At 30.9% G+C, this 16,092-nt stretch overlaps 1 protein-coding gene across 1 annotated transcript; it reads right to left on the reverse strand.

Moving 5' to 3' along the window:
- Nucleotides 1-6,979: 6,979 nt before the first annotated feature.
- LOC132755715 (zinc transporter zipt-7.2-like) lies at nucleotides 6,980-7,345 on the reverse strand. Its single transcript, XM_060746619.1, has one exon. The coding sequence runs from the start codon at nucleotides 7,343-7,345 to the stop codon at nucleotides 6,980-6,982; it is 366 nt and encodes a 121-aa protein (XP_060602602.1).
- Nucleotides 7,346-16,092: the final 8,747 nt, after the last annotated feature.

Here is a 16,092-nt window from a genome sequence, read left to right on the forward strand (position 1 = left end):
GCAACATAGCCTGTCTAACTGACTGACCGACTGACCGACCGACCGACAAACCAACCAATCAACGAACCAACTAACTAACCAGCTATTAAACTAACCAACCAACTAATTAACGTACTAGCTAGCTAGCTGACTAATCGTCAACAATGATCCTTCTTCCCACGCACCATCAAAGACTGGAAAAGCCTCCCTCCGGATGCTGTGTCAGCCGGAACAGTTGAGTCATTCCGTACCAACTCTTTATCTAAACCGCACTCTTGTCCGTTTTTAACCTGCACTGTATATATTCCTCACTATTTTACTCCTTCTTTCCCTCTTGCGCATTAACCTGGCCGTAAACTTCAGTTAGTGGAAGGCGATCAGTATATTGGAGGAGGAGGAAGAAGAAGGAGAAGAAGACTGAGCTGACTGACCGACCGACTGACTTACCAACCGACTGACTTACCGAACGACCGAATAATTTAAAAAGAAAAAAAAACAACAAAAAACAAACAAACAAATAAACAAACAATGCATTGTGCATTTTAATTCTTATTTTCATTATATAGAACAATATAGGACTAAAAGTTAAATCTCATCATGATGAAAAAATAATTGACATGTATATATCTGTTCACTATCAGTGATATATATAATATAATATGGATAATATATTCCTTACTTAATTTTCATAAATGTTTTATCTAAACATATTTTTATTTAAATAATAGATATTTTATTTCAATAAACTGTCTGTAGGCATATAATCACTCGCTGTCTTTTACACAAAAATGATTTTATGACAAATGAAACAATCGTATGAAAAAAAAACAAGAAAAAGAGATAAGGTTGTAATAGTTAAACAGCTTGTCTATAGAAATAAAAAATGAGTTTAACCCCTAAAAAATTCGGGGTTATAGATTTTAAGATATTATAACAATTTTGTTAACATTTCATCTCTATTACTAGTATTCGTTAAACTGAATATGATATCTTTCACAAAACATGATGTTAACATACTATAATTAACATAAAATGTGACATTTTTTTTCAATTGACTATTTCTCGTTATCGCGTGCACCTGCAAAACGTTAGACAAAATAAATGACTTTTCATAAATAATGTATAAAAGCATTAAATCAAATGTATGAGCAACAGTTTTAGTATCTTACTTCTGAAAAAATGTCCACGTGCAAGGAAATCGCTTCATTGCTGACTCCGGTTTAAGTTGTAAATAATTAATACCAGTATTAGAAGAAGATTTTTTTATTTATAATAAATAATGTTACTAAGAAATGAGATGCATACATTAAGCAATATTATTGAACGTTTGATGACATGTACAAAGACGCCATACTGTTTCACAGTGACGTGTTATTTGATCTCAATTAACAACAGCCGTATTTGCAAGGATATAATTGGAAAAAAAAAATGAGTGAAGCGCAGAGTTACCGGTCTTGATTTAAAATATATCAAAGACATATCTCGCAAAAAGAGTTGTATTAAATTTGAGTCGTTTTAAAACAAAGTTAAAACTGTATTATAAAATACATGTATAAGTGATATGAAACAGCAACAGCAACACACTTACATGCCTTTGAATATGAATTTTATAACTTATGTACATGTGTATATGAAAATATGCAATAAATAGTGATGCTGATGTACTTATACAATGTTAATAAAATTCTGTGTAAGCTATATGTGAAATTTTCATCTATTGAGTCCGGAAAATGGAAAAAACAAAAAAGAACTAAAAGGTTAAAATAAAAAATGTTTTTTAACCTCTTGTTTTTCGTTTTTTCATCCCTTTTAAAATTACATTGAATGTCTGCGAAAATTTTCATTAAAGGTATAACTAAAATTTATATAAATGGAAAAAATGAAATCAACTTAAATTTTCAATGCTAAAAAATTGATGTAAAAAAACATTGAAATTAATACACAGTTTTTTTGTAAAAAAAAATGTTTTGACTTCAACAAAGAAAATTGTCTGTTTAAAAAATTTAAAACTAGTGTTATTAACTATAAATATGTGTTAAAATCAGTTTTTTAAGAAAAGACAAAATTACTTGACTTTAATAGAATGCAATTTTCCCCCATAGTTATTCTTTAATTTCAAATTTGATATTCATGAAAAATATGCTTTCAAAATTTAATTTCTGTGATTAAATATTTTACTTAAGGACGAGCTAGTATATCTTTAAGTTTTTGTGTCGTCAACTGAATTTTTCTGCATGTTCTGGTACATTTCGCAATTAATAGTTATCTTATACATGCATATATAAGTAAGTAAATATATTTTATATATAAATGAGAAATTAACATAAAATGTGACATTTTTTTTTCAATAGACTATTTCTTGTTATCGCGTGCACCTGCAAAACGTTAGACAAAATAAATGACTTTTCATAATTAATGTATAAAAGCATTAAATCAAATGTATGAGCAACAGTTTTAATATCTTACTTCTGAAAAAATGTCCACGTGCAAGGAAATCGCTTCATTGCTGACTCCGGTTTAAGTTGTAAATAATTAATACCAGTATTAGAAGAAGATTTTTTTATTTATAATAAATAATGTTACTAAGAAACGAGATGCATACATTAAGCAATATTATTGAAAGTATGATGGCATGTACAAAGACGCCATACTGTTTCACGGTGACGTGTTATTTGATCTCAATTAACAACAGCCGTATTTGCAAGGATATAATTTTAAAAAAATGAGTGAAGCGCAGAGTTACCGGTCTTGATTTAAGAGATCTCGCAAAAAGAATTGTATTAAACTTGAGTCGTTCTAAAAGAATGTTAAACTATATTATAAAATACATGTTTATATGGTATGAACTAACAAGAACAACAACAACATGCCTTTGAATATGAATTTTATAACTTATGTTTATGAAAATATATAATACATAGTGATGTAGATGTACTTACTATACAATGTTATTGTAAGAAAAGAACTATAGGATTGAAATAAATAATGTCATTTAACCATCTGTTGTGCGTTTCTTTCATGCCTTTATAATACTACATTGAATGTACTGCGCAAATTTTCATATAACAGAGTATAACTGAATTTATATAAAATGGAAACAAATGAAATCACACTTAGAAATATCCTATGCTCAAATTTGATATAAGAAAACATTGATAATTAATACACAGTTTCTTTGTAAATATAAAATGTTTTGACTTCACACAAAGAAGATATGTTCTGTTTAAAATTCTACAAACTAGTGGTATATATACACTATAAATATTGTTGTTAAAAATGGCAGCTTTTTATAAGAAAAGACAACATTACTTGACTTGTAATATCACCGTAGGGAACGTGTAACAGTATCGCGTTTTCTGGTTTCAGTATAGAATTTCGAAGATGGAAGTTATTTATGGGGAGGACAGGTGGGTGATTTTTAATCAGGTCCATACTACAAGTAGTTTAGTTTCTAAAAGATGTTTTTGTGCTTTGCTTGTAAGGAACAGGATCCGGTATCTACTCATTTATTTATACAGACCCTACAACGCAGTTTTATCTCTATATTGTCTCTTAAATAGGTTTGAAAATTTGAATCGAGAGACCAACGCATTTTTCTCCAATTTCGACATTATTTATGCATGCCTAGATAAAGTAAATCTGCAAAACGTTAGTCCTTTATGTTAGGAAACGTTTATAAAAGTAAATGACCAGTTGAACCTATTTTCCTGTTCGTTAAATGCGTTTGAAAAAATAAACAATGTTACAGTATAGAGCGAGGTGTTTTGTACAGGGTTACAGCATAGACCTAGCGATTTTTATCCGATTTTGTTACAGTTTATACCCAGATTTTGGTTACAGCTTAGACTTCGATATTTATTATATACTAGTATACTAGGTAAAATGTATGAATGATACATAGACTTTTAAATCTCTGTGAGCTTATTGGCCCGATGGCTATTCGTCTGTCTGTCGTACACATGTGTGTGCAATCTCATCTGCTCAGTAACAACTTGACTTAATGTGATGAAATATACATAACTTTCTACCAAAGTTATTCAAATGGATTCGGTTGCGATCGGGTATACAAAAACCCAAAACATAGATTTTTAAAAGGGGATGTTTAAAGATCCTTCTCATCTTGAACCAAAAGCATTCAAAGCAAATCATGATCATGGCGTCATTTCGAATGCTTCTTTGTTGAAGTTAAGATTATTTTGTCATTATCAAATTAAAAGTCTTTTTAGTTTATTTCAGACATGATGTATAGAAGTTTCTGAAGAAGAAAATGATATTGAATGTTATAGAGTATAAATTAAGGTCAGACAATTACAATATCTTCTCCAGTAAGCCTGATGGAGGTACATAATAGTGGCAGAGTCGGGATAAGGCCGCCGACTTCAAATCATCTTTCCTTGACTGCTGTGGTTGAAATCATGGCTTTGGTTTTTTGTATGTGAGGAATCTATCAAGCAAGCTAGTTAACGGACTGTCGTTAGTTCTAGTCAGGTGCCCGCTCGTGTCTGAAATGTTTCACAAAGGGGTATCTGGGGTCTTTCTTTACACTAAAGCAGGAATATTTTCACATGACCTCAGTGTCGTTGAAACTTAAAATCCAAGAAAGCCAAACGTAACAAACCCTTTTTAAATACTTACAAAATACATTATTGTAGATGGAAATTCTAACTTAAAATAAAATTTAAGGTTGCAGTATTTCTCACTTAAATACTGTTTAATCACCCTTAGTGTATTGCCTGCTTTTTAATTGTGTCTTTTGACAGCTTATCTGTGGTATGCAGGCTTCATAATCTCCGATCCCCTCTCAAAATTTCATTTTATTTAGTTTTACTCATTGCACTCTCGTTTAAAGGGCACTCGCAATTTTTAACCTGGGGGTAATATGCCGCATTTCATGGAATGGCAATAACGTGTCACATTGAAGGTTCCATGATAACCGCCATATGAACACATCCACAAATGTTAAAAAATCTAAAGTTTACCAGTTCATGTTTAATGTGAATTCTGCTTAAGCCGATGGTCGTGGACGGTAGCTTGCACTTACCACTACCGTCCATGAACAGGTTCAATCAAATTGAGCCAGCATCATTTTCATGTTTTCCGTGTTAGACTTCTGTTAAGTATTCTGTTTTTTTCCCTGAAAACAGTCCTTACTTAGGACATTACTTATTCTGCAAAACTATAACTTTTCTGCTAAAAAGAAAAAAAAGTAATACAACCTTTCAAGAATGTATTCAATAGAAAGGTATGAGTTATTTCATAAAAATAATGGATGCACGAACTTTGTTTGAAATTTGGCAAGTATCTAAACTGTAACCGAAATCTGGGTATAAACTGTAACAAGATTGGATCAAAGTCGCTAGGTCTATGCTGTAACCCTGCAAAATTCACCTCGCTCTATACTGTAACATTGTTTATTTTTTCAAACGCATTTGACGAACAGGAAAATAGGTTCAACTGGTCATTTACTTTTATAAACGTTTCTAAACACAAAGGACTAACGTTTTGCAGATTTACTTTATCTAGGCATGCTTAAATAATGTCGGAATGGGAGAAAAATGCGTTGGTCTCTCGATTCAAATTTTCAAACTGTCAAATCTGCACGTTTATGAGACAATATAGAGATAAATCTGCGGTGCAGGGTCTGAATAAGTAAATGAGTAGATACCGGATCCTGTTCCTTACAAGCAAAGCACAAAAACATCTTTTAGAAACTAAACTTCTTGTAATATGGACCTGAATAAAAATCACCTACCTCTCTTCCCATAAATAATCCTCCATCTTAAAAAGTCTATCCTGTAACCGGAAAACGCGATACTGTAACACGTTCCCTACCGGTGTATACACTGGCGTGGAATTAAAGCCGTGATTATACATGTAACAGGATGTTCACGTGCTACCATAGTTACGAGTGACATAGATATAATGATATTAATGCAGTGATAGGATAGCGTCAAATGTAATAACAACATATGTAATGCAATCCATTTTAATAGCAAAGTACTTTTTTTAATGATTAAACAATTGGCAGATAAAATATCGAAGAAAAAAAACACCGTTTTTGTTGTTGTCGTTGTTGTTCGGTATGAAATGTCAACTTGACCAGATATCAAAAATCGGACATTTTTCAAGTTAAAACACAACAGCTTTCAAATGAACATAAAACCTTCCAACAGCAAAAAATAGTTTCAAATTACATCGTCATCACTTTTGCAAGGACTTTTATGTAAATAATAATGAAGAATCTATAAATCGAGTAATTGTGAGTAATAAGTGAACATAATATAGTTAATAAATGACTAGACCGACGCAAATATATAGATTCTGAAATTCTAAATAGTGTGCTATATAAGCACATCTGTTACATATCAATTTGTAATTAAACAGATTTATACCTCACTTCATGAAATATAACCAATGCATTTGCAACACGCGCTGTTTCAATAGAAACCATTATTGGACCCAATCTTACCAATTAGCCTCGTTTTCATTTCTAAGGTTCAAAAATTCAATTCATATCACACCCATTATGGCCTTGTTTCGTTTCCAGAGTCCAAAATGTTCATACAAAATCCATATCGCACACTATATATCGTTTCCATTTTTGATAGTCTGACATCCATATCAAATCGTAAAGAAACAATACTTATTTTGGGATAAAATATAGAAACAACATTACAAATTACAATAATAACTGAAGCAAAATAAGAAATCAAATTTAGGATCAATAATATTATGATCAATTTTAACTGCGGATCTTAAATTTTTCACTATAACTTCGTGAGCTTATGCCGTTTCATGACAATTTTAAAGAAGATATTGGATATCAAATCTAAATCAATAATAATAATAATAAACACAATAAACAATGGATATTTTGTAACATAAGTTATGAGAATGTTTGTGAACACGGAACCAGAGCCTTCAGTGCTTTGATTCCTATTTCTGATATCGAGCATTGCTTTATCTAAACAAAGAAATAAAAGCAAAGAGTTGCAGTGTGTCATGTATGGTCTCTGTGGCCATGTTCTCCGTGGCCATGTTGTTCTCCGTGGCCATGTTCTCCGTGGCCATGTCCTCCGTGTCCATGTCCTCCGTCGCCATGTTCTCCGTGACCATGTTCTCTGTCGCCATGTTCTCCGTGACCATGTTCTACGTGGCCATGTTGTTCTCCGTGACCATGTCCTCCGTCGACATGTTCTCCGTGACCATGTCCTCCGTCGCCATGTTCTCCGTGACCATGTCCGCCGTCGCCATGTTCTCCGTGGCCATGTCCTCCGTCGCCATGTTCTCCGTGGCCATGTTGTTCTACGTGGCTATGTGCTCCGTGGCCATGCATGTTCTCCTTGACCATGTTCTCCGTAGCCATGTTCTCAGTGGCCATTAATTCATGTAACAAAATGCACTGGATGATTTTTATTTCATAGATTACAAAGTACTTATAGAACCGTCGAAACTCTGAACAAACAAACAACTAACAATAATATATTTTTGTTTGTTTATTTGTTGTTGTTTTTCTTTTAAACGAGATAACGAAATGGTCTCATGATTGATATTTAGCACGTTTGGAACAAATCTTTTACACATCGTAAAAGATTTGTTCCAATCGTATGGTAAACTTGTAAGGACACACCGTCAGACTGTCGTATAATTATTGACATAAATATTATCCTTAAGGATAAGCTGTAGGGATAAGATATGGTTAGAATGTTGATTATTTTCGTTGGGATAATTGATATTTTCTTCATGTTATCTAATAAATCTTGGGGTTATAATATTGTTATTGCCCTAAACGATTAAATGCAATGTGGGAATAATTACATTTCTCTTTTATATTCTGTATTTTCCCATGAAAAATAACGGTTTTAAAATAGATATGGTCGTATCTAATGAAAATATCCATTTATATATTAACTTATACCAAATGCTGATAATTAAATACACTTTGCGATTCATTTAACTTTCGTAAACAGAAGATGTTCTATTACTTGAGACTTTTAGTCAGCAATAAAATCACATTTAAAGGTATTTGTGGGGTAACATTTTAATTCTTATAACTTATAAGAATACATACTTTAAAAATGGAAATATTAAACATTTATTGATATAATACATTAAATAAACCGTTAGTCCATTAGTTTTTAATGGAATGCCTTGCCAAAAGCAAGGTTTTCGAGAGGGTATCAAGTTTTATTAGTTATTAAATAGAAAATGGTACTTGAAGACACGGCTCTTTGAGTATGTAATATAAGTGTTACTAAGTTGCTATTCATGGTGGACATAACTAAAGTCCTCTGGGGTATATTGCTTTATAAACTGTTTACTTTTCACTATAATTGTAAACATTTGATCAATTCGTATTTAAGTTATAGGTGATAAAAGTAATAACGTGTTTAAACATTTCTGTCATCTAACACAGCATTTTTTTTGCTCAAGGCTACTCGTACATTTACTTGCAAAGACGCGTCGGGTTGATTTAATATTCTTTGCCTTCTAAAGGATGGGGGAAATATATAGAAATTCGAAGAACAATTTTGAATGCTACTATACGTTTAGTTTAAGTTTTTTTATTGCAGTAAATACATGTTTACAAACATATTATACAAATGATGAGTATATATTAAAATGCAAAGGGTTGAGCAACAAGTTCTTACAACATTTAGATTAACAATTCCTATTACGAACCTTTTAATTTTATTATGATATGCAATGTAACGTTTTTATGTACATCGTCTTATGTGTTTTGTATGTGTCTGTCTTTTTTTTAATTATTTGAATATAGTATACATTTTGGAGACTGAAATAAACTACGTGTATAAACTAAATCATTTAACAAGTTATAATAAGACGTTTGTTCCTAAGTTTTTAGTTGATGATGTTTAATTATGTATTAAACATTTTTTTATATCTAAAAGCAGACAAAAATATATTGAATGTATTTAAGGATTAATGTCATTAAAATTGCTGACTAATTTTGCCCGGTGTACATTTCACTTTTAGATTACAGACTGCACTGTGCACATTTTAACTTACAATTTGTCTTTGTATATTGTATGAGCTCAATGATAATGCCGTACAAAATGTAACATTATAACTAAATAATTCTCAAATTGAACTGTATACATTTTAGGTTATTATTTTTTTTAAATAATTGATGAAAAACATTTAACTTATTTGAACTTAGCCAATTCACCGTATTGATACAAATGATAGGGATGTTATTTAATTTGAAATAGTAGTCAGTCGTAACAGGTCGTTTCTTGTAGAGGTAGTAACAAGATCAAGTGCATCTTACCTCGCGTGACTTATTCAATTTGAAATGTTAAATAAAACTTATGGTCCCCATATGATGAAAGCTATTTAAAAAGGAAACGAATACACAAACTGGATACCTCAGTATTTGTTTAAATATCAAATTTAAGTAGATGTTACTTATAGATACAACGAACTTGAAATTGGATAAGTGTTAAAGATAGACCGAAAAGAAATTAATAATGAATTGAAAACACTTTCTTCTGTGCCATATGGGTGATGTAAGAATGTTCGGGGATATAAGTTTCAATTCAAAACAGTTTAGAAAACAACTTTGAATTCTACACTACCAACAGTTTGACTTAATGCACTCTTAAGCAAATGTACTTTTAACAGCATTCAAGACAAATGAAAATTTACAATCGTTGACGCCGTGACAATGCAAAAAAAAAACACCTGGAAGAGGTGAAAATTTTTCGTACAACACAAAAATTGCAGTCTCTGTTCGTGAGGGATACTGGGAAAAGCGAAACATTCCCCACGCCCCCTCACCCCCCCCCCAGCACCGGCTTAAGTGGTAGTCATTCGTCAATACCTAATGTGCTGGGTGTATTCCAAAGGACTAGAAAAATACAACATTGTTGTGAAATATGTCTTCAACACGGCAATTAACACTTGCTGTTGTGAAGTTTAAAAATCTGGAAAAAAACTGGAAATGTGGTGAACCCATGGAAGCAATAAAAAACAAGAAACTTACATGAAAATTGAAGACTCGGTTTGATAGAGTCTGTTTATAAGGAATAATAGATGAAGGATATAGCCCTCACGCCCCCAGCACCGGCTTAACGGTATTCAATCCTACAGGAATCAATGACCGCACATATAGATTAACAGTTAAGATAGCTAGCTTGAAATCATGGACGTTTTAAGCAATTGAAAATAAATAACAATACTTTAGATTTTTTAACATGCAGTCTATACATATAAATCTAAAGATACTTTTATATATTAAATTGTTAGTTTCATTAGTTTCAGATATATCTTATGACCAGTTATTCGTTAATAAAGAACAGAACATAGAGTTGTTTTTCAAAATTTGGATTTATTCAACCCATCAAGTTAGGAATATGTATGTATTAAAAAGCAATATATCAAGAGTTAAGAAGACAAATTACTTTTGAAGACATTTATAAAAAATCTTCTTTCAATATTGGTACTAGATTTTTGGTATTTTTCTTTCCACAACAAAAAAAGTATAATTCTTACCACAAAAAGAAAGAAAAAAAGAAAGAAAAGGAAACAACATTCTGCAGTTTGGAGGTGTCATATAAAGGTTTTACTTTATATTCTACAAATGTTGTCTAATATCCTAGGCATGACAAATTAAGGAGGCCACGACTAGAACGTTGACAGGCGAAATGTTAATTCTCCTAACAGACAATTAGAGTAGCTTCCCTTTGTACATGATGCGAAGTTTCAGCATAAAGTCACAAAATATTTATTTTGATATGATGGTAGCTATTTGATTAATGCAATGAATTACAGCAAAGAGTTATATGTAGAGCAGTTTCAGGTTGGTTCACTTTATTTTGAGATCAGCAACACATTTGCAACTACAAAAAATATTCTGACATGGACAGCCACATATATGAATAAACATACATGCGCATGCAAATAGTAAAGTAAAATAACAGGAGAATATACAATCACATCAGAAAGCAGGTAGCTTTCCAAGACAAGTTTGTAATAAACATTCACGTTCATTAAATATATTTTGCAAGGTTATTCAAAAGCCATGTCTTAAACATAATTGGAAGTTATTACAAAAATGCTTTGACAATTAGAAACTACTTGAATTGTGAATAATTACACATCTAAGTTTCAATAATTGCTAAATTCCTCCCATTTCGTTCAACTGATGTTATATATAGGTACTTTTGGTTAGTTGTAAAATATATGTCGTGATTGCATACAAACGACGTACTGGTTTTGTTCTGTTTGATAATAAATTGGTTACTTATCATAGTTTACGTTACCAAAAGTTTTTTGTGGTTTATTACAACATCAAGAGACATATATTCCAAAAGTCTATCATTCTCATCCGAGTTACCTTTTATGAACTTAAATGAGTGAATGAATCAATTTGTGACTTACTTGTTCAAAGGCGTTCATACAATTATGTAAATAACTTTTTAATTTGTTTGATTATGAGGTTATCGATAGTACTATGGCAGTGTGCTCTTATAATGCATACGCTTCAATTATAATATTATTGTTTTTAAGGATAATTCTATAATTTATTTATAAAAATGAATGTTTTGTTATGATAATATGCTTAAGTTTTTGTAGATTTTTGTTCTGTTCTGTTACATTAAATAACAAAAAATATCAATGAATTAAGAATTCAATCAGCACCTACATATACATATCTAGAAATAACATACATTCTATACAGAATAAAAAACGGAAATATCTAGGAAATAAGAATTAGAAAAAAAAAAAATATATTGAAATGATATATCAATCAAAGTAAATTGTATTTGGAAAGATTCTGCAAGTTCCTCAATTTAATGACAAAATTAATATATGATTTAGTGGCATAATACAAAGCAAAACGGATATACGTGTTTTTTTGTTATTTTGTTTTATTTTATGCAAATCTACCTTAGCTTTCAGGCCCATTATGCCTAAGAAATATGTTTATTTTTATTTCTCAAAAGTTTTTTAATTTTGGTATACTTTAAGTTTTATAGTTTCCAAAAACGTATTCATTGGCCAAATATAAGAACCGTCATTTTCATATGTTCCTTTTTGACAATAAGTACATTTACAGTGAATAAGTATTTGGTATGGAAGTAAAAGTACTACTTTGTTTACATGTTGCTACTTTTATGACAAATCATTTTACATTTATCGCTACTTTTCCAGGTAACAAGCATTTAACATTTCTCTAAAACAATTATTTAAAAATTATAAAATCGATGTGGGCCCTTTCACAAGAAGTAAAAATTTATTTGTTTCAGAGAAATAATGTGCCTTTAACCTTTAAAACTTTATAGCAACATAGCGTTGATATATTATTAAAAGTACAGTGCTATAAAAGGTGCACCTCGAAACGACAAACCGCGGTCCTATTTAAAGTATTTATTTTAAATATTGCATTTCCTTGTTTTCGACAAATATCTTATAAAAATATTACCCCCAGTGTTTCTCTATTATAATATATTGATACATCCTTAATCTTCCAAATAGCTCATTTTCTCTAACATAAATGTTTTGGATCAACAAATATTGAAAGTGTTCATTATATCGACGCTTTTTATAATCGTAAAAATATTTCGTTAAGAAGAAAATAAAAATGAAATACTTTCGTGTATTGAATTCTGAAAAATTTGAATTAGTAGTAGCCCATATTGGAAAACATTTACACAGTAGATTAGTAACTGCTATAGTTATTTATTGTTTGATGTTTACCGTTATACTTTTTAGAATGTGATTTTATTTGAATACTCTATCATAATGTACGGCAATAAAATAATATTATTTTCTAAATCAGGGCAAGAGAATGATATTGGCGGTTAAATAAACCTCCCCTATTTTTGTTGTTTAATATCCTATTTCAACAAATCATTGAACATAAGTGCTACTTCCATTAAACTACTTGGATTTTTATCTAAATTGAATATTATTATCCAAAAATTGGTCTAGAAATAAGATTAGGAAAGGCTTGAAACCTGATCAGATTAAGGTTCCGATCTTTTTTTACGTTTTCTTGATACTTAAAAGTTACCATGTTTGTGTAATATATTAAGAGGCGGAACTTTAAACCCAATCAAATACCTATACGATACTTAGAGAGAATAATGACGGATAAAAATAATGTAAAATAACCTTTCACCTCGTACTATGTAAATTTGCCTTTCTTATTAAATAAAATACATGCACGTGCGTGTTAATTAATAAGGTAGACATTTTAATAATCATCAGGAATGGTTCAACAGGGTTGTATCTCCGGTCAATTGGTCGAAATGTTTTATGCACCGGACATTATTCACTTAAAGTCAATATGTTTTTGAAATTAACGATAATTCTTTTCCTATTCTAATGAATTAAACGATACTTTTCACTGAAATAAATACACAATTAAACAGCAAATAGTGATATCGAAATGCTATATAGAATAATACAGAAGCGTCTATAAGTAAAAAGAAGCGTCTATAAGTAATCAGAACAGAACAGAACATTTACAGTAAATATTGTAACAATACTAAAAAGCCAGCGCAAATATGAAAATTGATGCAAATTTATAGGTCGTAATTAAGCAATTAAGATAAAAAAAAAAGCACATTTCACGACAAAATATGATGAATGTAGACGAAACTACGCATTTTGTACACATTACTTTTAAAATTGACAATATTTAGAAAAAGTATTATAGAATAGTTACAAAAGGAAGGAATACAACACTTTGGTATATCGACCTCATTGTGAAAGATGATATCTCAAAGAAATTCAATTATGTCCATACCCCTGCGCGCGCGCACGCTTATAAGTGACCCTTGAATTTAGGGCTATCGGAGGATTTTAAGGTCAGATTGTTTAATTTTCGGCTTGTCAATAAGACACAGATAAATATGTTTCATAAAAACTGATGAATTTAAGAGCCCTTTCCCGCACGTGTTTATTTTAAACGATGCACGGTAATGATGATAATTATTTTACACGCACGTGAGAAGTGTATCAATTCAAAGTGTCGCCACTTTAATAGTTGACGTTACTTTATTTACATTTGCATCTTTCTTAAAGGGGATGACACTTAAATTAGCCCACCGGAAAACTTTGCAATTGACATTGATAATATTATTTCTGTTAAGAAACGTGCAAATGAATACAGATTTTAATAATTAAAGGTGTTATTTCTAATAAGGGTCTTTTGCAAATTTCGAGGGTACTTGAGGTTCGATAGACCCCAAAAAATGACCAAATGTTTCGAAATATTTACAATAGACGTCTTCTTCTATATTCTTTTGATATTCGGTGCGAAGTAATAAAAGATATGAAGAGACCACTGGAGACAGTTGGGTGTTTTTCATTCCTTACTATAATGTGCATTCGTGCTTGCATCACGCAAAAATTGGCACGTCTCGGTCAAAATAAATTGTTCAAGGGGACTACATGCATTAAAAAATGTGCATACAGATAAATCGTATAGTTTGAAGAATCGGAGGTTTTATAATATATGATACAGAGTACAAAATATTATACTTAGTTTTTATTAAAAGCAACATCAATTTTAGCTCTCGTTTGTTATTTCTCTAATTGCAGACCATGAGCTTATATGAAAACTTGCGGGATATTCCGTTGACTTAAATGTCGTCGGTGATCATTTCATGCTTTGTCTGCACACACGAAATGTTGTTATTTTTCTCGTGCTTTTGTTACTTTTAAAAAGTTAGTAACAGTTTCTTTTTTGTTGTAATAAAATACTGATTTTTGAACATTTATGAACGCTGATTTATTTGAATTGTTCGTGACCAAGGTGATCAAAATCAGATGCAAGTAAAATGACCAATCGTTCCAGATGGCTTTTAAATAAAACATTGTTACAATAAAAGTTCCTATAACTCCTTTGATGTTTTTTCTCCATTTGTATTAGCGTATTTTTCACATTCATATTCTTTATAATCAACGGTCATTTCGACCGAATGAAGTCCGCTCAATGAAAAGCTACTGGACACTGGTCAAAATTGTCCACAGACGGACGTCGCCACGAATTGGTCAGTTTTCCGGACACATCACAAACAAAACAGGCCTTTTTTGTCCGTGTTGACCCCGATTGACCCTAAATGGATATTGGTCAACAGGGCGGGGCGACGAAAACGCATTAATATACGATTAAATGTTAAATTTTGTAATTTATATCAATCTCATACAGTTTTTCGTTGATTTATCAGAAATGAAATTAAATGAGCACAACTTTATTAGTCAGTAAGTGGCGCTAATTAAAATGTAATGGGGATTTTCTGTTGCAGACACAGGTTTTATTAGCGGTATATTTGACTTGAATACAGTGGTCAATCGTCAATACATGTATATACAGATTATACCTTTGAGACTGTATTTGAGTGAGTTTTGAACAATAATTTTATTAATCAAAACTAGCATACTTCGGAGTAAGTTCCGACATACAAAAAAAATACAATCGTCAACAATGTAAAGTTTATTAAAATGCGTATATGTGTGTCAATCCCTCATTTCTGTTCCGTCGGACATTTGATGTTTACATATAAGAGGCACATACATTTTGTATTACATTTATACGTCATGCATTCACGTTATAAATAACGTTATTATGCAACATACGTATAAGAAACTTTTCTTTGCTAACAGTAGTTAACTATTTATATACATGTATTATGGACAATTATGGTTTATAATGTGTCTATTGAAAAATTGGGCTTAAACCAATTATTATATTTTTGATTAACTGCAACCATAAACAGCATGTGAAAGCTACCGATCATTTACAATATACAACATCTGTTCACATATTCTTATAGACCATCCGATAATATGTAGAGGATATTTGTTTGTTTTGCATGTAAGATTGAAATATAATTTCACTGAGTGAACACCAGATGCAATATTTTCACGAGTGGCGTAGCCACGAGTGAAAATATAATAGCTGGTGTTCACGAATGAAATATTTTTCAATCTTATATGTAAAACAAATAAATTTTCTTTTTATTTCATGCTTTTTAAGTGATTTTAAGTATTTTTTTACTTGTTTTGCCGCGTAAAGTCACGCATTTTCCTTTGTGACGTCATCACATCATGACGTCACATAATCAATTTTGAAATATA

The sequence above is a fragment of the Ruditapes philippinarum genome, unplaced genomic scaffold, assembly GCF_026571515.1.
Source record: "Ruditapes philippinarum isolate M1 unplaced genomic scaffold, ASM2657151v2 ctg97_1_1_1_1, whole genome shotgun sequence".
Taxonomy (NCBI): domain Eukaryota; kingdom Metazoa; phylum Mollusca; class Bivalvia; order Venerida; family Veneridae; genus Ruditapes; species Ruditapes philippinarum.